General features: G+C 44.7%; 2 protein-coding genes across 4 annotated transcripts in view; one reads left to right on the top strand and one right to left on the bottom strand.

Moving 5' to 3' along the window:
- The window catches only part of LOC8043645 (protein fem-1 homolog CG6966), a 40,744-nt gene extending 32,604 nt beyond the window's left edge, over positions 1-8,140 (bottom strand). Inside the window, exons 1-3 of one of the 2 annotated variants that reach the window (XM_029992792.4) lie at positions 7,926-8,014; positions 6,826-6,987; positions 6,408-6,557 (exon numbers count right to left, since the gene is read on the bottom strand). In XM_029992792.4, coding sequence (XP_029848652.2) covers positions 6,408-6,521 — 114 coding nt within the window. In that variant the 5' untranslated portion in view covers positions 6,522-6,557; positions 6,826-6,987; positions 7,926-8,014. Of the gene's footprint in view, positions 1-6,407; positions 6,558-6,825; positions 6,988-7,925 lie in introns of both variants that reach the window. The other variant, XM_029992791.4, reaches the window with a different exon arrangement.
- A 161-nt stretch (positions 8,141-8,301) lies between these two features.
- Positions 8,302-14,684, top strand: part of LOC8043646 (protein misato homolog 1) — a 78,143-nt gene continuing 71,760 nt past the window's right edge. The window contains exon 1 of one of the 2 annotated variants that reach the window (XM_029992790.4): positions 8,302-8,568. In XM_029992790.4, the coding sequence (XP_029848650.3) occupies positions 8,491-8,568 (78 nt within the window). In that variant the 5' untranslated portion in view covers positions 8,302-8,490. The remainder of the gene's footprint in view (positions 8,569-14,684) is intronic. The other variant, XM_040220128.3, reaches the window with a different exon arrangement.

The following is a 14,684-nucleotide window of genomic DNA, read 5'->3' as shown; positions in this document are numbered from 1 at the left end:
AAATAATTGGTCAGTTACAGTGTTTTTCTTTCAAACTTATTGCATTGAAAACGGTGCTAAAATGGCTTCGTACATGTATTTATGTACACTGTCAGACACTGTTAGGCCGAACATGACGTTGGCACTTTTCAGCACGTAGGATATATGTGCCAAACAAACAAAGGCGACATCTGGAGAGCCAAGAGAGACTGCAAGAACTATGCAGTCACACTGGATAAGTAACTCCCTGTGCATGCACAATCAAAATAAATTGAAGGCCACATAATATAGTTTGATTTTCAATAAGTACCGCTGTATTCTTTCTGCTCTGTGTAAAGATGCTTATTCTACTACCAAAATGTCACATGCACGCTCAAAATCTTTGACAACAAGTGCCTGGTCAAAGCAGGCTGGTATAGATAAGAATAAAAAGAGACACCTTCCATAGCCCACATACTTTCTTCTTTAAGTTTTGAGTGTTTTTAACCGCTCAAAAAGATGCAAGACGGGGTCACTTTATATCTAATATTTACGCACCACCAGAATGCTGGCAAACCTCGAACACACCCTACATTCCTTTCGATTGTTATTTTGCTTAGAATCGTCGCTTGTTTTGACACACGTGCTGTGGAACATAGGTTTGAGCCTGAAATATAGCGAAGTTTAACATTGTTCACTGATGAAGAAAAATGCTGTAGCTAAAGCAATTAGGGCCCGTTCACACTCTTGCGACCGAGTATGACTGAGAGAGACGAGATCTCTTAAAACTTCTTAAATGTTTTTAGAATCAGGGAACACACTGGCATTGTGGCGCCATCTATGCGTTGACCCTGGAACTGCATTTCACAAGAGCGAAGGTTTTGAGGGATTTCTGAGGTCAAATGTGCGTAATACCTATAGAAAGGCTCGTTTATAACATTGACAAAAGTTTTTCGAGCCAACAAAAAAAGGATAATGCGCGAGAAATAAAAAAAAAAAATGCCGGACCGCCGAGTTTACACTGCTTCCCAATAGATGGCGCCAGTGTGTTCTCTGGTTTAAGAAGTTTTAAGGAACCCAGGTTTAAGAGGTTGCAAGAATGTGAACGGGCCTTTACACTTTTACATTGTTAATAAAGGTGCACACTATTCGGCACAAGCCAAATAACAAAAGCGTTCCATGTCATTTTACGGCAAACGGACAAAATACAAGGACGTTTTCCCAAAGCGAAAGCAGACTGGTTGCCGTCTGCTTTAATTTGCGTCCCGGAAGTTCCATAGACACTAGCACTAGCTGAACCACTAGTGCACGTTAAATAACCCTATGGGCTACACAACAGTTAGGCTGGGGACGGTAGAGATGGGAATCGTACACACCACGTCGCAAGCACAGACGTCGGTACAGTGCCTCAAACGAGTCTTCGACTGGCCTGTTCGGCGCCCTATTCCACCCACGCATCGAAAGCAGCAACGAAGTGGCAACAAGTGATGTCATGGGAGCCAGAGTGTCGTGCCGTCAGCTGTCGCAATCCTAACGGTTGGTCGCAGAATTGCCGGTGAAAAGGGGAAGTGGACGCGGCTGTCGTCGTCGTCGCGACTTCCCAACTCCCGGCTACTGAAGGTACCATGAACCGTAACGTTGGACAGCGACCTGCAGCGCAAGAGGCGTCTGCCGCATAGGCCTCCGCCACCGTGCGACCGACGAGGCAACATGGCCCGCGAGAGCGACTCGGCTCTACTTGAGCAAAATCTGAGATATGGCATAGACAGGGGTGGAAGCGGGCTAGAGCCTTTTGTAGCAGGGCTGGGAGCAGCAAAAGTCCCACTTTGGAGCAGTAAAAGGCTCGCTTTAGAGCAGCTCGGGAGCAGCAAAAGTAAGTTTTGTAGCCGTAAAAATAGGTTCTGGAGCAGGTCACGGAGGTCGAACAGGTGTCTAAAAGTGATTTGTTGTTTCTAAATGTGAAAATGTAGCAAAAATATATGCATGCACATCCCAGAATAATTTTCAAGCATGACACATACATACACACCTTTCTATTTCTATTGCATTGAAATATGAAATATTGGCAATTTATGCAAAGGAAAGGCTTCGAAAACCATTCCGGCAGCAGGCAGAATCATGACAGACTTTATATGGGAGGCCCCGACAATAAAAGCACAACTTGAGCCACATCAGTACAAAACCGTCTATTTAATAGACCAATTGTAAACATGTATCCAGAAAACTAAACCACTGCAAAATGTCAGATAAACTACTTTCGCTTACTACAGTTTTTGTTTAATAAAGAATACACATGTTCAATCACTGCTTAAAAAGCCCTATATCAAGTTTAGTAACAAAATACAAGACTACTGACATTTGACGAAAATTCAGATGCAAAACAAAATGTGTATTTTATATCTTTAGAATACCACAGTCACTCGTACACATGCAACTTTAAGCATCGACTAGAAGTGCAATGCAACCTTATATACTCCATAAAATTTTGTGCATTGCGTGTCTCCATAAAAAAATTAAGGTACCGCAACATGTTTCAAAATAAAGCAGTCCTTGCTGACCTGTTTTCATTAAATACAAATGTTCTTAATCCCTGTTCATAAAATACGGTAATCCCTACACTCAAGTTAACATACAAAGCTATATCTTTATCACTTTAGATGGAAAAATATCACAGCCACTAACACATATGCAGCATAAACACTGACTAGAAGAGCCCACAGGCTTCCATGTTCAAAAAGAAAAAAAAAGGTTGTGACTAAGCTGAATCTGTGTACATTGGAAACAACTGAAGTTTACCGTTCACTTTTTTTTTCACAGTTTGAAGGGCAGAGTCCATTTCTTTTATGCGCTCGAGTACTTTGGGCAGTTTAGAGTTCACATCACTTAGCAGGAGGTGTCCACTCCACACCTTGTCCATGTCCTTAACTGCCACACCCTTGCTTATGAGTTCTTGTGCACTCAGTAGAAGTGCTTTAAGAGAAGATAGTTTGAACGAGACTGAAAATGAGATGTAGCTGATCAGGCGCTGATCCCTGCGGGGCAGGCTGCCATCTTACGTGACAAAAAGCCCCACTATCTTCTCTCTACCCAACCCCAACCCCAACCCAACCCCCCCCCCCCCCCCCCCCCCCCCCCCAACCAGATACACCTATACCCGAAACTTGTATGAGTAGAGTGGCTATAGCAAGTTAAGGAGCGTTCACGGCAGGAATAGGCAGCGCGGGAGTGTTGTACGGCATTTCTGATGTAACTCCCACTCCTCCACGCTAAAGGAAAGAAAAAAAAAGTGTGTAGCACAGCCAATTAACCAACTCCCTTAAGATTGCGGGTATTGTTTTCGCCAGTGGTCTGACGGTGGGAAACAACACACGAGAGCTTGCACATTCGCGAACACGCGCACACAATGATGGTTTTGGTTTCGTTTTGACAAGACAAATTGAGCTCGAGAACGCATGTGCCTGTGCTCGCGATTCTTCAAGGCTAAGCGTCAAAATATGCTACGCTACCAAATGACAGGTAAAGCTAGTAAAGACCACTTACTTCTGCTCATGTTGATGGCCGAAGTAGCCCACCGGTGCCGAGGCACCAACTTCCACGATCACGGCAAATCGGGACCACGGGCAACTGCATGCGCGCTCCAACCGCGCCAACCAACTATGCCCGAAACCAAACCGATGTGTTCGTATATCAAGCTCTTTGTAGTCAAAATCGACATCTCATTCTCGATGAACTAAAATTGACTCCTCGCACTGCGGTTACACGTGGTTCGGAGCCCCAGTCGAGTTGGTACGAGTCTCCCGCACTGACGCCCAAACAAAAGTGCACACCACATGGTGGCCAGTGGCCGACCGTTTTCCGCTAAATTTAGAGAAAACACACACAAAAAAAAAGAAGCTGAAATTGGCGTTTTGGAGCAGGCTGGAGCAGGGAAGTGAATTGGCGCAGGGTGGCGCAATTGGCGCAGCGCTTCCACCCCTGCATAGATCACTTCAGTTCTAGAACTCACCACAGACAGACACTGTGCAAAGGGACGCGTTCGAAACCACACCAGGATTTTTGTTTGCCCGGTGCATTAGGCACGCATCGTCCGCCTTTGAGCCAATGAGGGCGACGAAGGCGAGGCACGTGACGGCCTTCACCGAAGCTACGGGGCGAGAGGGTAACGCAAGCGGTTGGAGAAGAGGGGAAGGAAGAACGCCCCTGTCACCCGAACCCCCTTTTGTGTGCCCCAGATGTTGCTTTTGTACCCCTCGGAGACTAGCCGTCACTCAAAAATTCTTGACAAAAAGTCTTTCCTCTTTATTGCACCCGTGGTTTAGACACCACCGCAAGCAACTAGTGATACAAGTCACGTGTCTCCCTCCGACGCACAGATCGGCTCACTGGGACCATGGCCTCCGTCGGCCCTACGCTTTCAAAAACGGTGAAATGCATCAAGATTTCTCTGTTGGCAACTCGGTGAATCTGCCGTAAATGCGTTGCCCGCGTGCAGAGGCTTCTTCCTCCAGCTTCACAACAGGCGAGGATTCCAAACCTGTTTAGATACGCACAGCCATGTGGGGCAACATGTTACAAACGGAGCGGGCAATTTTTTTAAAAAACATTACGGTCCTAAGAATAGCTTCGGACGATTTCTAAATAGTCTGTCGCCCGAAAGAAACAAAGAAGGGTAACCGGTGACGTTGGCAATAATAATATGCATGCCCTTTCGCAGGCGATGCTTGGCGCAACCTCCCTCCGGGGCGGAGTTCCATAACCGAGCTGACCTAATAACGTCAATAGAGCGGGAGTGGAGCAAGTCGAATCCTAAGTACCGACATCGGTGGCCCCGACAGAACGAAGAAAAGGGGCGGCAAAAAACCAAACAAAGAAAGCGGATGAAAGGTTGGGCACATTTTTCTTGCCGCGATGCTTCCAAGTCGTGCAATCGCTCGTCGAGTTTACTTTTTCTTCGCAACGACGCACGCTGCCAGCAATGTCTCGCAAAATAAGGCCGGAAACGGTACTATGTTTCTACAATGCTTCGCTGCAGACCGCGTCGAAATGCGACGACCTTTTTCTTTTCGTAATGGCCCTAACTCTGACGACTAAACTGAGACGAACCTCGCTCGGCCCTTGGTGGTAACAGAACGACCCCAGCTTGGTTTTCTGTACCTTTTCAAATGCACTCTTTTCCGGCTCCTGTTCAGTGATCGCCTCTTAGGCTTGCTCCCTTCTGTTGCGAAGAATTTATGAGATTTCCATTAAGCGTACGACTTCTATTGTAGACCCTTTTCGAAAGTGTGCCCTCTGTTGGAAGCTGTGGAATCCCTGCAAAATAGTGGACACAAGCACGAGCTCCTTACGATTGCGCCTCAGTTGCACGAGCCCTCGTGCAGTGGGAACTCGAAGCTACCGCTCGAGCTACTCGCACATTCCGCGGTGTCAGGCGGCGAAAGGAATGTTATGGCATTTATTATTTCACGAGGCTCCCCCGGCAGCGTTCTCAACCACAGTGGGCAGCAGTGGTTTTGTCGTCCACCAGTTTGGCTGACTGTCCACCCCTACTATGTCCAACCCACTTTTAAGTTTTACCCCCGCCAAACAAAACACTGCCGATTTTGAAAAAGCACAACACTCCAGATCGTCGTGTTTGGCCGACTTGTGTGGCACTATGCAACGGAACTGCATAATGCCTGCAAACAAAATCACTGCTGTGCAGTAGAGAAAGTGCACAGAACAACAAAAGTTGCAGCAATTGCCCCCTCCTCCTCCTCAGCACCCCAGAAATTGTCAGATATCCAGATCTCAAGAGCTTCGACAATTATTTTTTAGTTGAAGTAGAGCCTGTACTTAAAAAAGGCTGATGAAGCAATCATGCAGCAAGGCTGGAGCATACCTGCGATACCAGTTTAGACATTGGATAATTTATATGGTGAACATACTGGAGTCCATAAAAGGCCTACTACAACTTCTCAACTCTAAGCATTGTATCGTTAACCGTCATTACTGAAGCACAGAAAAATGTTCTACTAAAGCTATTTTTCTACAAAGCATCAACCATCTTTGCACTACGTCGTCAAGGCTAGTGTAGCTTTCGCCACGCTCCAGCTGTCAAAGCTAGTTGCATGAACGCATGCAAATGAAACAGAAGAGGAGGCCACAACACTGTGGAAGCTACGGTAGCATTGAAAATACAGCATAAAATACTGGACGCGTTTTCTTGTGCTTTTTTCCAAAACTTGTACGCCCGCCCGTCTTGGGATTGCGACGTCCTACAGCGTGTCACCCTGGATTGCTTTTGTGACGTCATTTGTTGCCGCTTCGGGGCCACTCTCGATGCACGAGCGGAATAGGGTGTGAAAAACACCAGTTGGGTGTCGTAACTAGAGCGCAAAAATAACAATCTATGTAAACTCAGATTTTGGGGTGTTTTTTCTCTGGCCACCGGTGAGCAAACCCGACAGCACCTGTTCGATGTCGGCGTGGCACTTCTCCAGGAGGTAGTCCGCCACCTCCAGGTGACCGTTGCGCGACGCCATGACCAGCGGGGTGGCGCCGTTGGTTGTCGCAGACACGAGCATCTCCACCTCCTCCTTGGGCCGATGGTCCAAAAAAACCTGGGCAGGAGCGCATTGCGTCGGGCACACAACAAATAATAATCATCCTTACCAAATAAGAAAAATGTCTATAAATAGCAATTATTTAATTCGTACGGTCAGCACGGCGAAACGGCCCTGAAGAGCCCGCACACGTGTTGTAATCGCAATATATGCGTAAGCGAGAGCAAATTCCAATACTCTCACTAAGGAGTCCGATGCTTCTTTGTAAGTTTCCTCGAGCCAGAGATAATCTATCTATTCTGGTGCAAACTTTCATTTTTCTCACCTTGTATTTAGCTTCACTGCCATGATTTCATTTCATTGTCACATCTTGTTTTAGTTTTCTGGATCTCCTTTTGTGACTCTTAGTGTACACGGCAGCAGGCAAGCAGGCGTAAGGGCTTTAACCTCTCTGCTTCGCCTCGACACTGCCGTGTATGTGCCTGAACTGTGCAAATAAGAATAAAATGAAATCAGAATATAGCCCCTTGCGGCAAATCTTCAGAGTCAAGCATCATACTTCTGCATCTCAGTAATTTTGGCCTTAAAATACATATACAGCAGTAATAGTAGTATGACTTCTTATATTCCGGAATACTTTTTGGGGCATCTCTGCGTAGCCTCAGAACACACTACGAAAACGGCTTTCTAAGTGGGACCGGCCCCTTGGCAACGGCTGCCACCGATATCTACAAAAACACACACACTACGAAAGATAATATTGTGCGTCCGTCCATGGGCCCACCCGCTGCTAGAAAAAATAAAATAGAACGTAACAAAAAGAGTTGACAGCACCACAAAGAACCCATCGCAGTGAAAACAACGACACACGATGTTAAGGCGTCGCGAACAATTCGTACGTCCCCAGCCAGAGACGATTGTACCAATAGCGTGAGTCAACGATGTGACAATTGCAACTTGTGTGTTTGTGCTCGGGCACAAAAACGCAACTAGGCTGGAAACACGCCCAGCACAACCGACAAAGAAAGAAAGAAATAGGAGCGGAAACCTCAGAGTCACGCTTGGCTTGTGGTATGAGGGAAAACTACGAGCACGGCGAGGTTGTTTACAAAATGCAAACACACACGAGCTACGGAAATGAGACATAGCCAAGCCCTAGAGGAGGATAAGACAGTCGCGACGCGACGCTTCTATCGTTTCGATTGGGCGGTACGCCACGAAAACAACCGCATCGGCAGCGTTCCGAGCTCCTGATATTAGAGGTTCAATCCGACGTACAGAACACATCACAGGCAGTTTCGCTTGCTTTCCAAGAGAGCGTTTGTCCAGGTTTGTCCCTGGCCCGATAGAAGAACACCTAAGCCTAACAAACGAAACTAGGGGACTGCAAACGCTCGGCGATGACACTCGATTTCGGTGGCTTACCTTGAGGCGCTTAAGTTTGCCATCCTTCGCGGCGTTGAACACGGCATTCTTGAATTCCATTCTGGTTGTTTCGTGGGTTAATGTAGAGCGTTTCTACCTGAATTTGGGCGCAATATCAGACGCCCAAGGCTGAGGACCAACAACGAAATCATCGAAACTTGTGTATTCTTGAACAAAATATCATACAGCGTGGCCAACATGATACTCTAGGATACATATTTTCGCGGCTACTTCTAGCGGTCGTAAAACTAGAAACCATGAATGGGCATCAGCTTATCAAATTCGTAAAATTTTATTTATATGAGAAGAAATACATAAATTTGTATTTATATTTTTGCAAAATATTTGCTATGATAGTCGAGTCAACTAAATCGCCAAGTCCAGAAGGTGGGGTTAGTGGGGCGGCGAGCGGTTGGGGTTTAGCCAGTTTAGCGGTTTAGCTTTGTGCGCGAACGCTTTCGGACATGTGTTGCTAAACTTCTGTTTCCTTGTTGCGGTGAATCAGTGATGCTTCTTTTTTAGGGAGCGTCGTGTCATGTGTTGAGAGGTGTAAATAACGAAAAAAATGTCAACTCGAGAAGTCATCACCGTACAGTTGGGAAACTACGCCAACTTCGTGGGCGCTCACGTTTGGAATCTGCAGGTGCGATTTTCCATCCCATTCGTAACCAGCTCTTCAGACCAGACTACTAAAGCTCAAGCACTAGGAAGATTGGGGAGGAAGAGATAAACCTCCTCTCTAACGTTGCTAGTGCTCTCCCCTCACCCTCCATTTGCCCTCCTCCCCCGTCCCGCCTTCCTAGGGCTTGCCTTCGTCTGCACTGCACACAACTTCGCGAACATAGCCAATCATGCTTGGCGTTCATGGAAGGGGGAGAGGGGTCTTTTTTATTTGATGCTTTACATATACAATTTTAAAACATCAATGCGGAAAGCAAGTCATCTGCTTCTTTGCAGGGGGTGTGATGATGTAGAAGCGCCGAGCTCTCATTGGTTGATTGAAAAAAATTAGTGGGTACACGTCAAGGCATCTAGCATTGAAGTCTACCCACTATTCCTTCAGTCAAAGCCAATCAGAGCTCGGCATTGTTCTGACGTTGCCGCAGCTCCTGCGCAAGAAGCGGACGACTTGCTCTTCGCATAAGACCGAAAACTGGGACTTATTGCCAGCATGAGTTCTAATGTGTGCTTTTAACAGCAATGTGTCACAGCTTTCAGTCACCCCCCCCCCCCCCCCCCCCCCAAAAAAAAAAAAAAAAACAATTGTTTTTGCTTTTTTTTTTTTTTTGTGTGTGCCTGGTGTTTGTATAACGAAGAATGAATCACAAAAATAATATTGTGGCCAAGTCAACTAGAGAAGAGTGACAGGATTTAAATTCCATCTAAATATTTATTTCATGGTACAGAACTCATACAGATGCAGAATCCATTGAACTCATTGTTACATGGGCCAGCCAGCTGTAAAAAGTAATGGCAACTGAATATTAGAATCATGTAAAATACATTTTCAGCTGAGTACACAACGAGCAAGTCAACCAGAAGCCACTTCTGCACACATCTGAGGGGAGGCGTGCAAAATGTTTGAGAAATTTATCCTGTGTGCGACCATGTTACGCCCTAGCAGATGGCATTTTCTTTAGTTGGTAAACAACCCATCCAACGTTGTGACTCAACAGTTTGTACATGGGCTTTGAAGGTAAATTCTTTTGCATCAAACAAAAGAATGTGCCCTGTGAGATACTCCCTTTATTATGAAACTAACGCACAACATCTCGTCCATCCCCTTATGAGCTTCAACAGGCTGAAATGCATCAACACGGATGAACAAACAAGGATTACTTGCGAGTGTGATTGCTCTGTTCAATGATCGATCTAAATCGATTTTGATGCTCTTGATCGGAGCAGCACAAACTATTCATAAACCCGCACATGAAAAGCACATGGACGCTTGCAACAGCTTGCACCCTCTAACATTTAGTGGTAGCTTGCGCCGGCAGGCTACGATTTAGTGGTAGCTTGCACCCGGTGCTCCGGCACGACTGGAAGAATTATGAATGAAAGCGGCGAAACCCAAACAGAAAACCCAGATAATAATCATTTGATTTTCTCCAGCGGAGTAGGGGAGAGAGAAAACAGCCGCTGTAGTGACTTGACAATGTCTCTGCCCCCTTACAGTTAGCCTGATAGAATGCAGTGTGAAAAAGCAACAATGCAAAACTAGTTCAATATAAAGATAAGTGACTACAAAAATATAAACATGTGACAGAATAAGCATACTAACAAAAAGCAAGTGCAGATTATACAACAGTAAAAAAACAATTGGGTAATTAAAAAAACAGAAAAGAACAAAATTAAAAAAAAAAAAATTCTTAAAGGGAAGGTGAACTGAAATTTGGATTTCAGAAAAAACAATGCAGGAGATGTAGGCGGGACACTACAATCCCTACAACACTACTCGTAAGGCAATATCTCGAATGGACGGCCATATTTTTGGAAAAAGAGGTCGAGATTGAACCAGGCCGATGAGGCGCGTGACGTGAAGATATCTCGTTTCCTCCTCTTTGCTTCGCTCCCTCAAGGCGGCGAGGCGGAGAAGACGCAAGGCCGTTCCCTCTCCTTCTCGGAGAAACAAGACGTGACCATCTCTGCCAAATGCGCCTCTTTTTCTTGAAAAATAGGGTCATCCGTTTGAGATATCGCTGTATGAGTGATGTTTTGGTATTTGTAGCATCCTACGGTTACTGTCTCCGGGTGACAATATTACCCCCCGAAGTCAAGGAGCTGTTTGGGGGCTTTACCCCCTCTGTAGGTCACGGGAGGAGAGTATGCAAGATCCTACATTCCGAGTGGCATAGGCAAACAAGACATTACCGTGATTGCCTTCACTTTAAACTGCGTGACAATGCAAGTCCTTCAGCGGGAAAAAAGAGATGGCGAGAGATTTCTTACACTACTGAAAGAACGACGGAGTTTCTGTGGCGTCTCACCCTAAACCATCTTCGCGCGATCACACCAAAGAAAACCACGAGTCCCTGCAATCTTGTACACATCATTGGAGACGTACAGTTACCGCAACATGTGCAGCACGTTCTCAGTATGGAGCCCAAGTTCGCCTTAGAACCCAAAAAATCGGCACCTGAGCTACTGTCTCTAGTAAGGCAAGTGTCAAGAAGGGCTTCCTTATCTGAGTGTGATAGATGCACTTCAGAGGGCGTATACATTTTATCACTACATAAACCTTCTGTAAGACATCTGCCAATCAAAAAGGTTGAAAATTACTTGAAGGAGAATTCCCTAACCTTAATACCAGCAGACAAAGAAGGTGGTTTTGTTGTCATGCCCAAAAAGGAGTTCGGGGCAAAAGCCCTTTTAGCAATCGAATCTGTGTTCCAACGTCACGACGGCATCTCATTAGCAAAAGTAAAATGTGAAGCTAAAATGCTCCTTCAGGACCTAAATATAACAGCCTTGCCCTTCTTATGAAAAAAGCAAACACCTTAGCTTAGAAATATTTTTCAGCGCCAAGACGCACAAGGTTGAGTGTCCCTTGCGAGTTATTGTGTCAGAAAGAGACACCTGGCTAAAAGCTTTGGCTATATTTTTACAAAAAAGACTTAATTTATTAACAGTTGATGACCCCTTTTTGGTAAAAAAAACTCATATGAGGTCATCAGCTTTCTACAAGAACACAGTGCCAACCAATACCAGGCCTTCTCAATTGACATCAAAGACCTATACTACGCTTTACCTCAGGTACGCCTTTTAAGTGCATTGAAGACAGCATTGACTCGTATGGTGCCATAGCTTTCCAGAATACCTCAGGACTTTCCCAAAACAACTTTCTTGATTTGCTCAGGTTTTACCTCAGGTCTACCTTCGTGTCTTGGAACGGTAACACATACCTTCAAAAAAAGGGAGTCTGCATTGGATCCTGCATAGCGCCAATTCTCAGTGATTTATTCCTAGCACACCACGACAGACTGCTTCGAAAGAGCTTAGATTCCTCGACTGTTGTGAAGGTGTTCCACTACGTTGATGACTATTTGATACTCCTGGACACCAACGAAAAAGACCTCCCCGATTCATGTGCCCAATGTGCTCGTCAAGTTTAAAACATGCTTAAACCCTTTGGAGATTACGCACGAGCTTCCAGAGCTAGGATCCTCAAGATTTCTGGGCCTAAGATTGTCTCTTCAGCCCCGTCATGTCTGTTGGTCGTATGAGCCAAGGGGGAAAAAACCACTCCTCAATTATAATTCGGCGCATTCCAAATTGGTAAAGAGAGGCATAGTTAATCAGTGCTTCAAAAACTCCATTTTCAAGTCCTGCCCGCATTCAGGCCTAACAAGCTGCACAGGACAAGTATCTAGGATACTAAGTGCGGGATATCCTTCACATATATTAACTTCAGTCGCCGAAAGTCTCCTTAAACAGATTAAAAAAGGTCAAATCACATCCCGCAAGCCACGCGAAAGATTCAGTAACCAGAGACCGGTAGTCATCCCCTACATTCATAACATTTCTCATAACCTGAAGAAGATTGGGAATCGCGCAAACATCGATGTAGTCTTTTCCGCCCCATTTAAAATATCAGGCCTATGTAAAAAAGTTAACGCTATACCAAAAACTAATACCGTCTGCACAAGACAGCATAGAACCCCATACATACCTTGCTTAGAAGGAGTGATTTATTCCTTTCCCCTATCATGCGGCAAACAGTACATAGGACAAACTGGAAGATGTATTAATGACAGATTAAGGGAACACAACAACAACACCCGATTAGCAAACTCAGGACTTTTGGGCATTCACTGCCGTGACTGTGGGTGCGCCGCGGACTTCAAAAATAGCACCATAATCGGAAAGAACTATCATCAGTTAACACGTGAGATAATAGAGGCAGCTAACATCATAAAAAGGAGTGACACCTGTGTTAGTAGTCCATCCATAACGCTTACGGAAAAAGAATTGTTATATCTTGATTCTCGAAGGTAATTGTGCGATAGAAATTGCTAATGGTTTTGTACAGAAGAGAACGAAGTGAGATGACATTTAATACTGATAAAAGAAAAACGAAAGAAGACGAAAATACAATTTGAGTTGAAAGTCAGCACGACGTGAGTGACCGTTTTTCTGGTATGAGGGTGAGTGAGACTACTTTAGCGCTTCTCCTACCACATGAATATCCAACTCGCCCAAGCATCCATTCTAAGAAATTTAGCAGGTGGATGGATACATTTGGTGAATAAGAGGGGCAGGTATACAAAATAGCAGACAAGTCGGAGAAACAAAAGAACAAGTATTTTACAGAGGGACAAAACTAATTTAGGAGGGATTCAAATAAAGACAATGATGGCTGCATAACAAGACTTTCAGAAAGGTTATTCCAATCAGTCGCTGTTCGCGAGAAAAACGAGTAGGTACTTGAAGCAATTATTATGTGATCGAATAGGAGTTATTGTTAGGACATGCCTTCGTCTAGTAGCGTAGCCTGATGAGAAGTTTATTAGGTGAGACAGATCTCTCCTATAATGCTCATTTATTAATTAATACAAAAATTTTAGTTGAGAATTCCGATTTCTGTGGGGTAATGACTAAGTTAGTCCTGGTTAAAAGTTTTGGTTATAGAGGTATGTCCGAAGCTATTATAAATGTAGCGAGCTGTCCTTTTCTGCACACGATCGAGCTTGTTAATGTTTAATTTGGTGAGGGGATCCCAAACGATAGCCACGTAATCTAATGTTGGCAAGACTATCGCTTTATATGTTAGAAGACGCAAGGAAGGGGTAGAAAGTCTTAGCGTCCTTCTAAGAAAGAATAACTTTCGAAGAGCATTAGATGTCACGTAATTAATTTGTTTTATCCAAATAAGACTATGAGTGATACATAGTTCAAGGTATTTATATTGCGTTACTTCCGATAGGATAATATAATTAGTATTGTAAACAAACTTTGAAGAATTTCTTTTGTGAGCAATTTTTATGAAAACTGTTTGTTTCAAAGTTAATGGTCATTTGCCACTTCGTACACCATTCCGCAATATTTTGAAAAGCTCTGTTCAACAAAAGTTGATCGGAAGCACTAGTTATTTCTGAGTAAATTATACAATCATCAGCGTATAACTTGATCCATATTGTACGTTTCAGTCATTGTTTAGAAGCCCGTCCTACAACGCCCTCCTTGAGAAGTAAATAAATAAATAAATAAAATTTTTACCGGAACATCTTGTACTCAGGGGTGGAACGGCTGCGCCATTTGCGCCATTTCGCGCCAAACGCATTTGTCTGCGCCATCCTGCGCCATTTCACGGAAACTGCGCCACAGCCAATACCTTGCGCCATTATGCACCAAATCGCACGACGTGCGCCAAAAAAAAAAATATTTTGTCTTGGTTTCGGTTTTTATCGACTCGATTGGCAACGATTAGCGCGTTTAGCTTGGTCGGCCTTGCAATCCTTTGTTCTGTTTATTCTCCCTGTGTATCCCTAGTCGGAAGCGCGCGAAAAAAACTCGGGGATCGGATTCGAAGTGCTACACCTGCGACTGGATTGTTATTCTTCTACCATAAGCGGTTAAGCAAGTCGGCCGAGGTGAGGTCGAGTCGTTAAGCGTCAGATTGCCTGAGGCTCTGCGGCCCGGGATCCGGACGTCAGCCAGTTGAAAACAAATGAGCAAAATATTCCTTTTAGCACTTCATCGTTAGAATTTGGAACTGCATTCCCGTAAGATAAATTGTGATTTGATAGGACTGAAACGCGG

This window comes from Ixodes scapularis, unplaced genomic scaffold (genome assembly GCF_016920785.2).
Source record: "Ixodes scapularis isolate PalLabHiFi unplaced genomic scaffold, ASM1692078v2 PGA_scaffold11__112_contigs__length_91849675, whole genome shotgun sequence".
Taxonomy (NCBI): domain Eukaryota; kingdom Metazoa; phylum Arthropoda; class Arachnida; order Ixodida; family Ixodidae; genus Ixodes; species Ixodes scapularis.
This window is presented reverse-complemented; position numbering and strand designations above follow the sequence as displayed.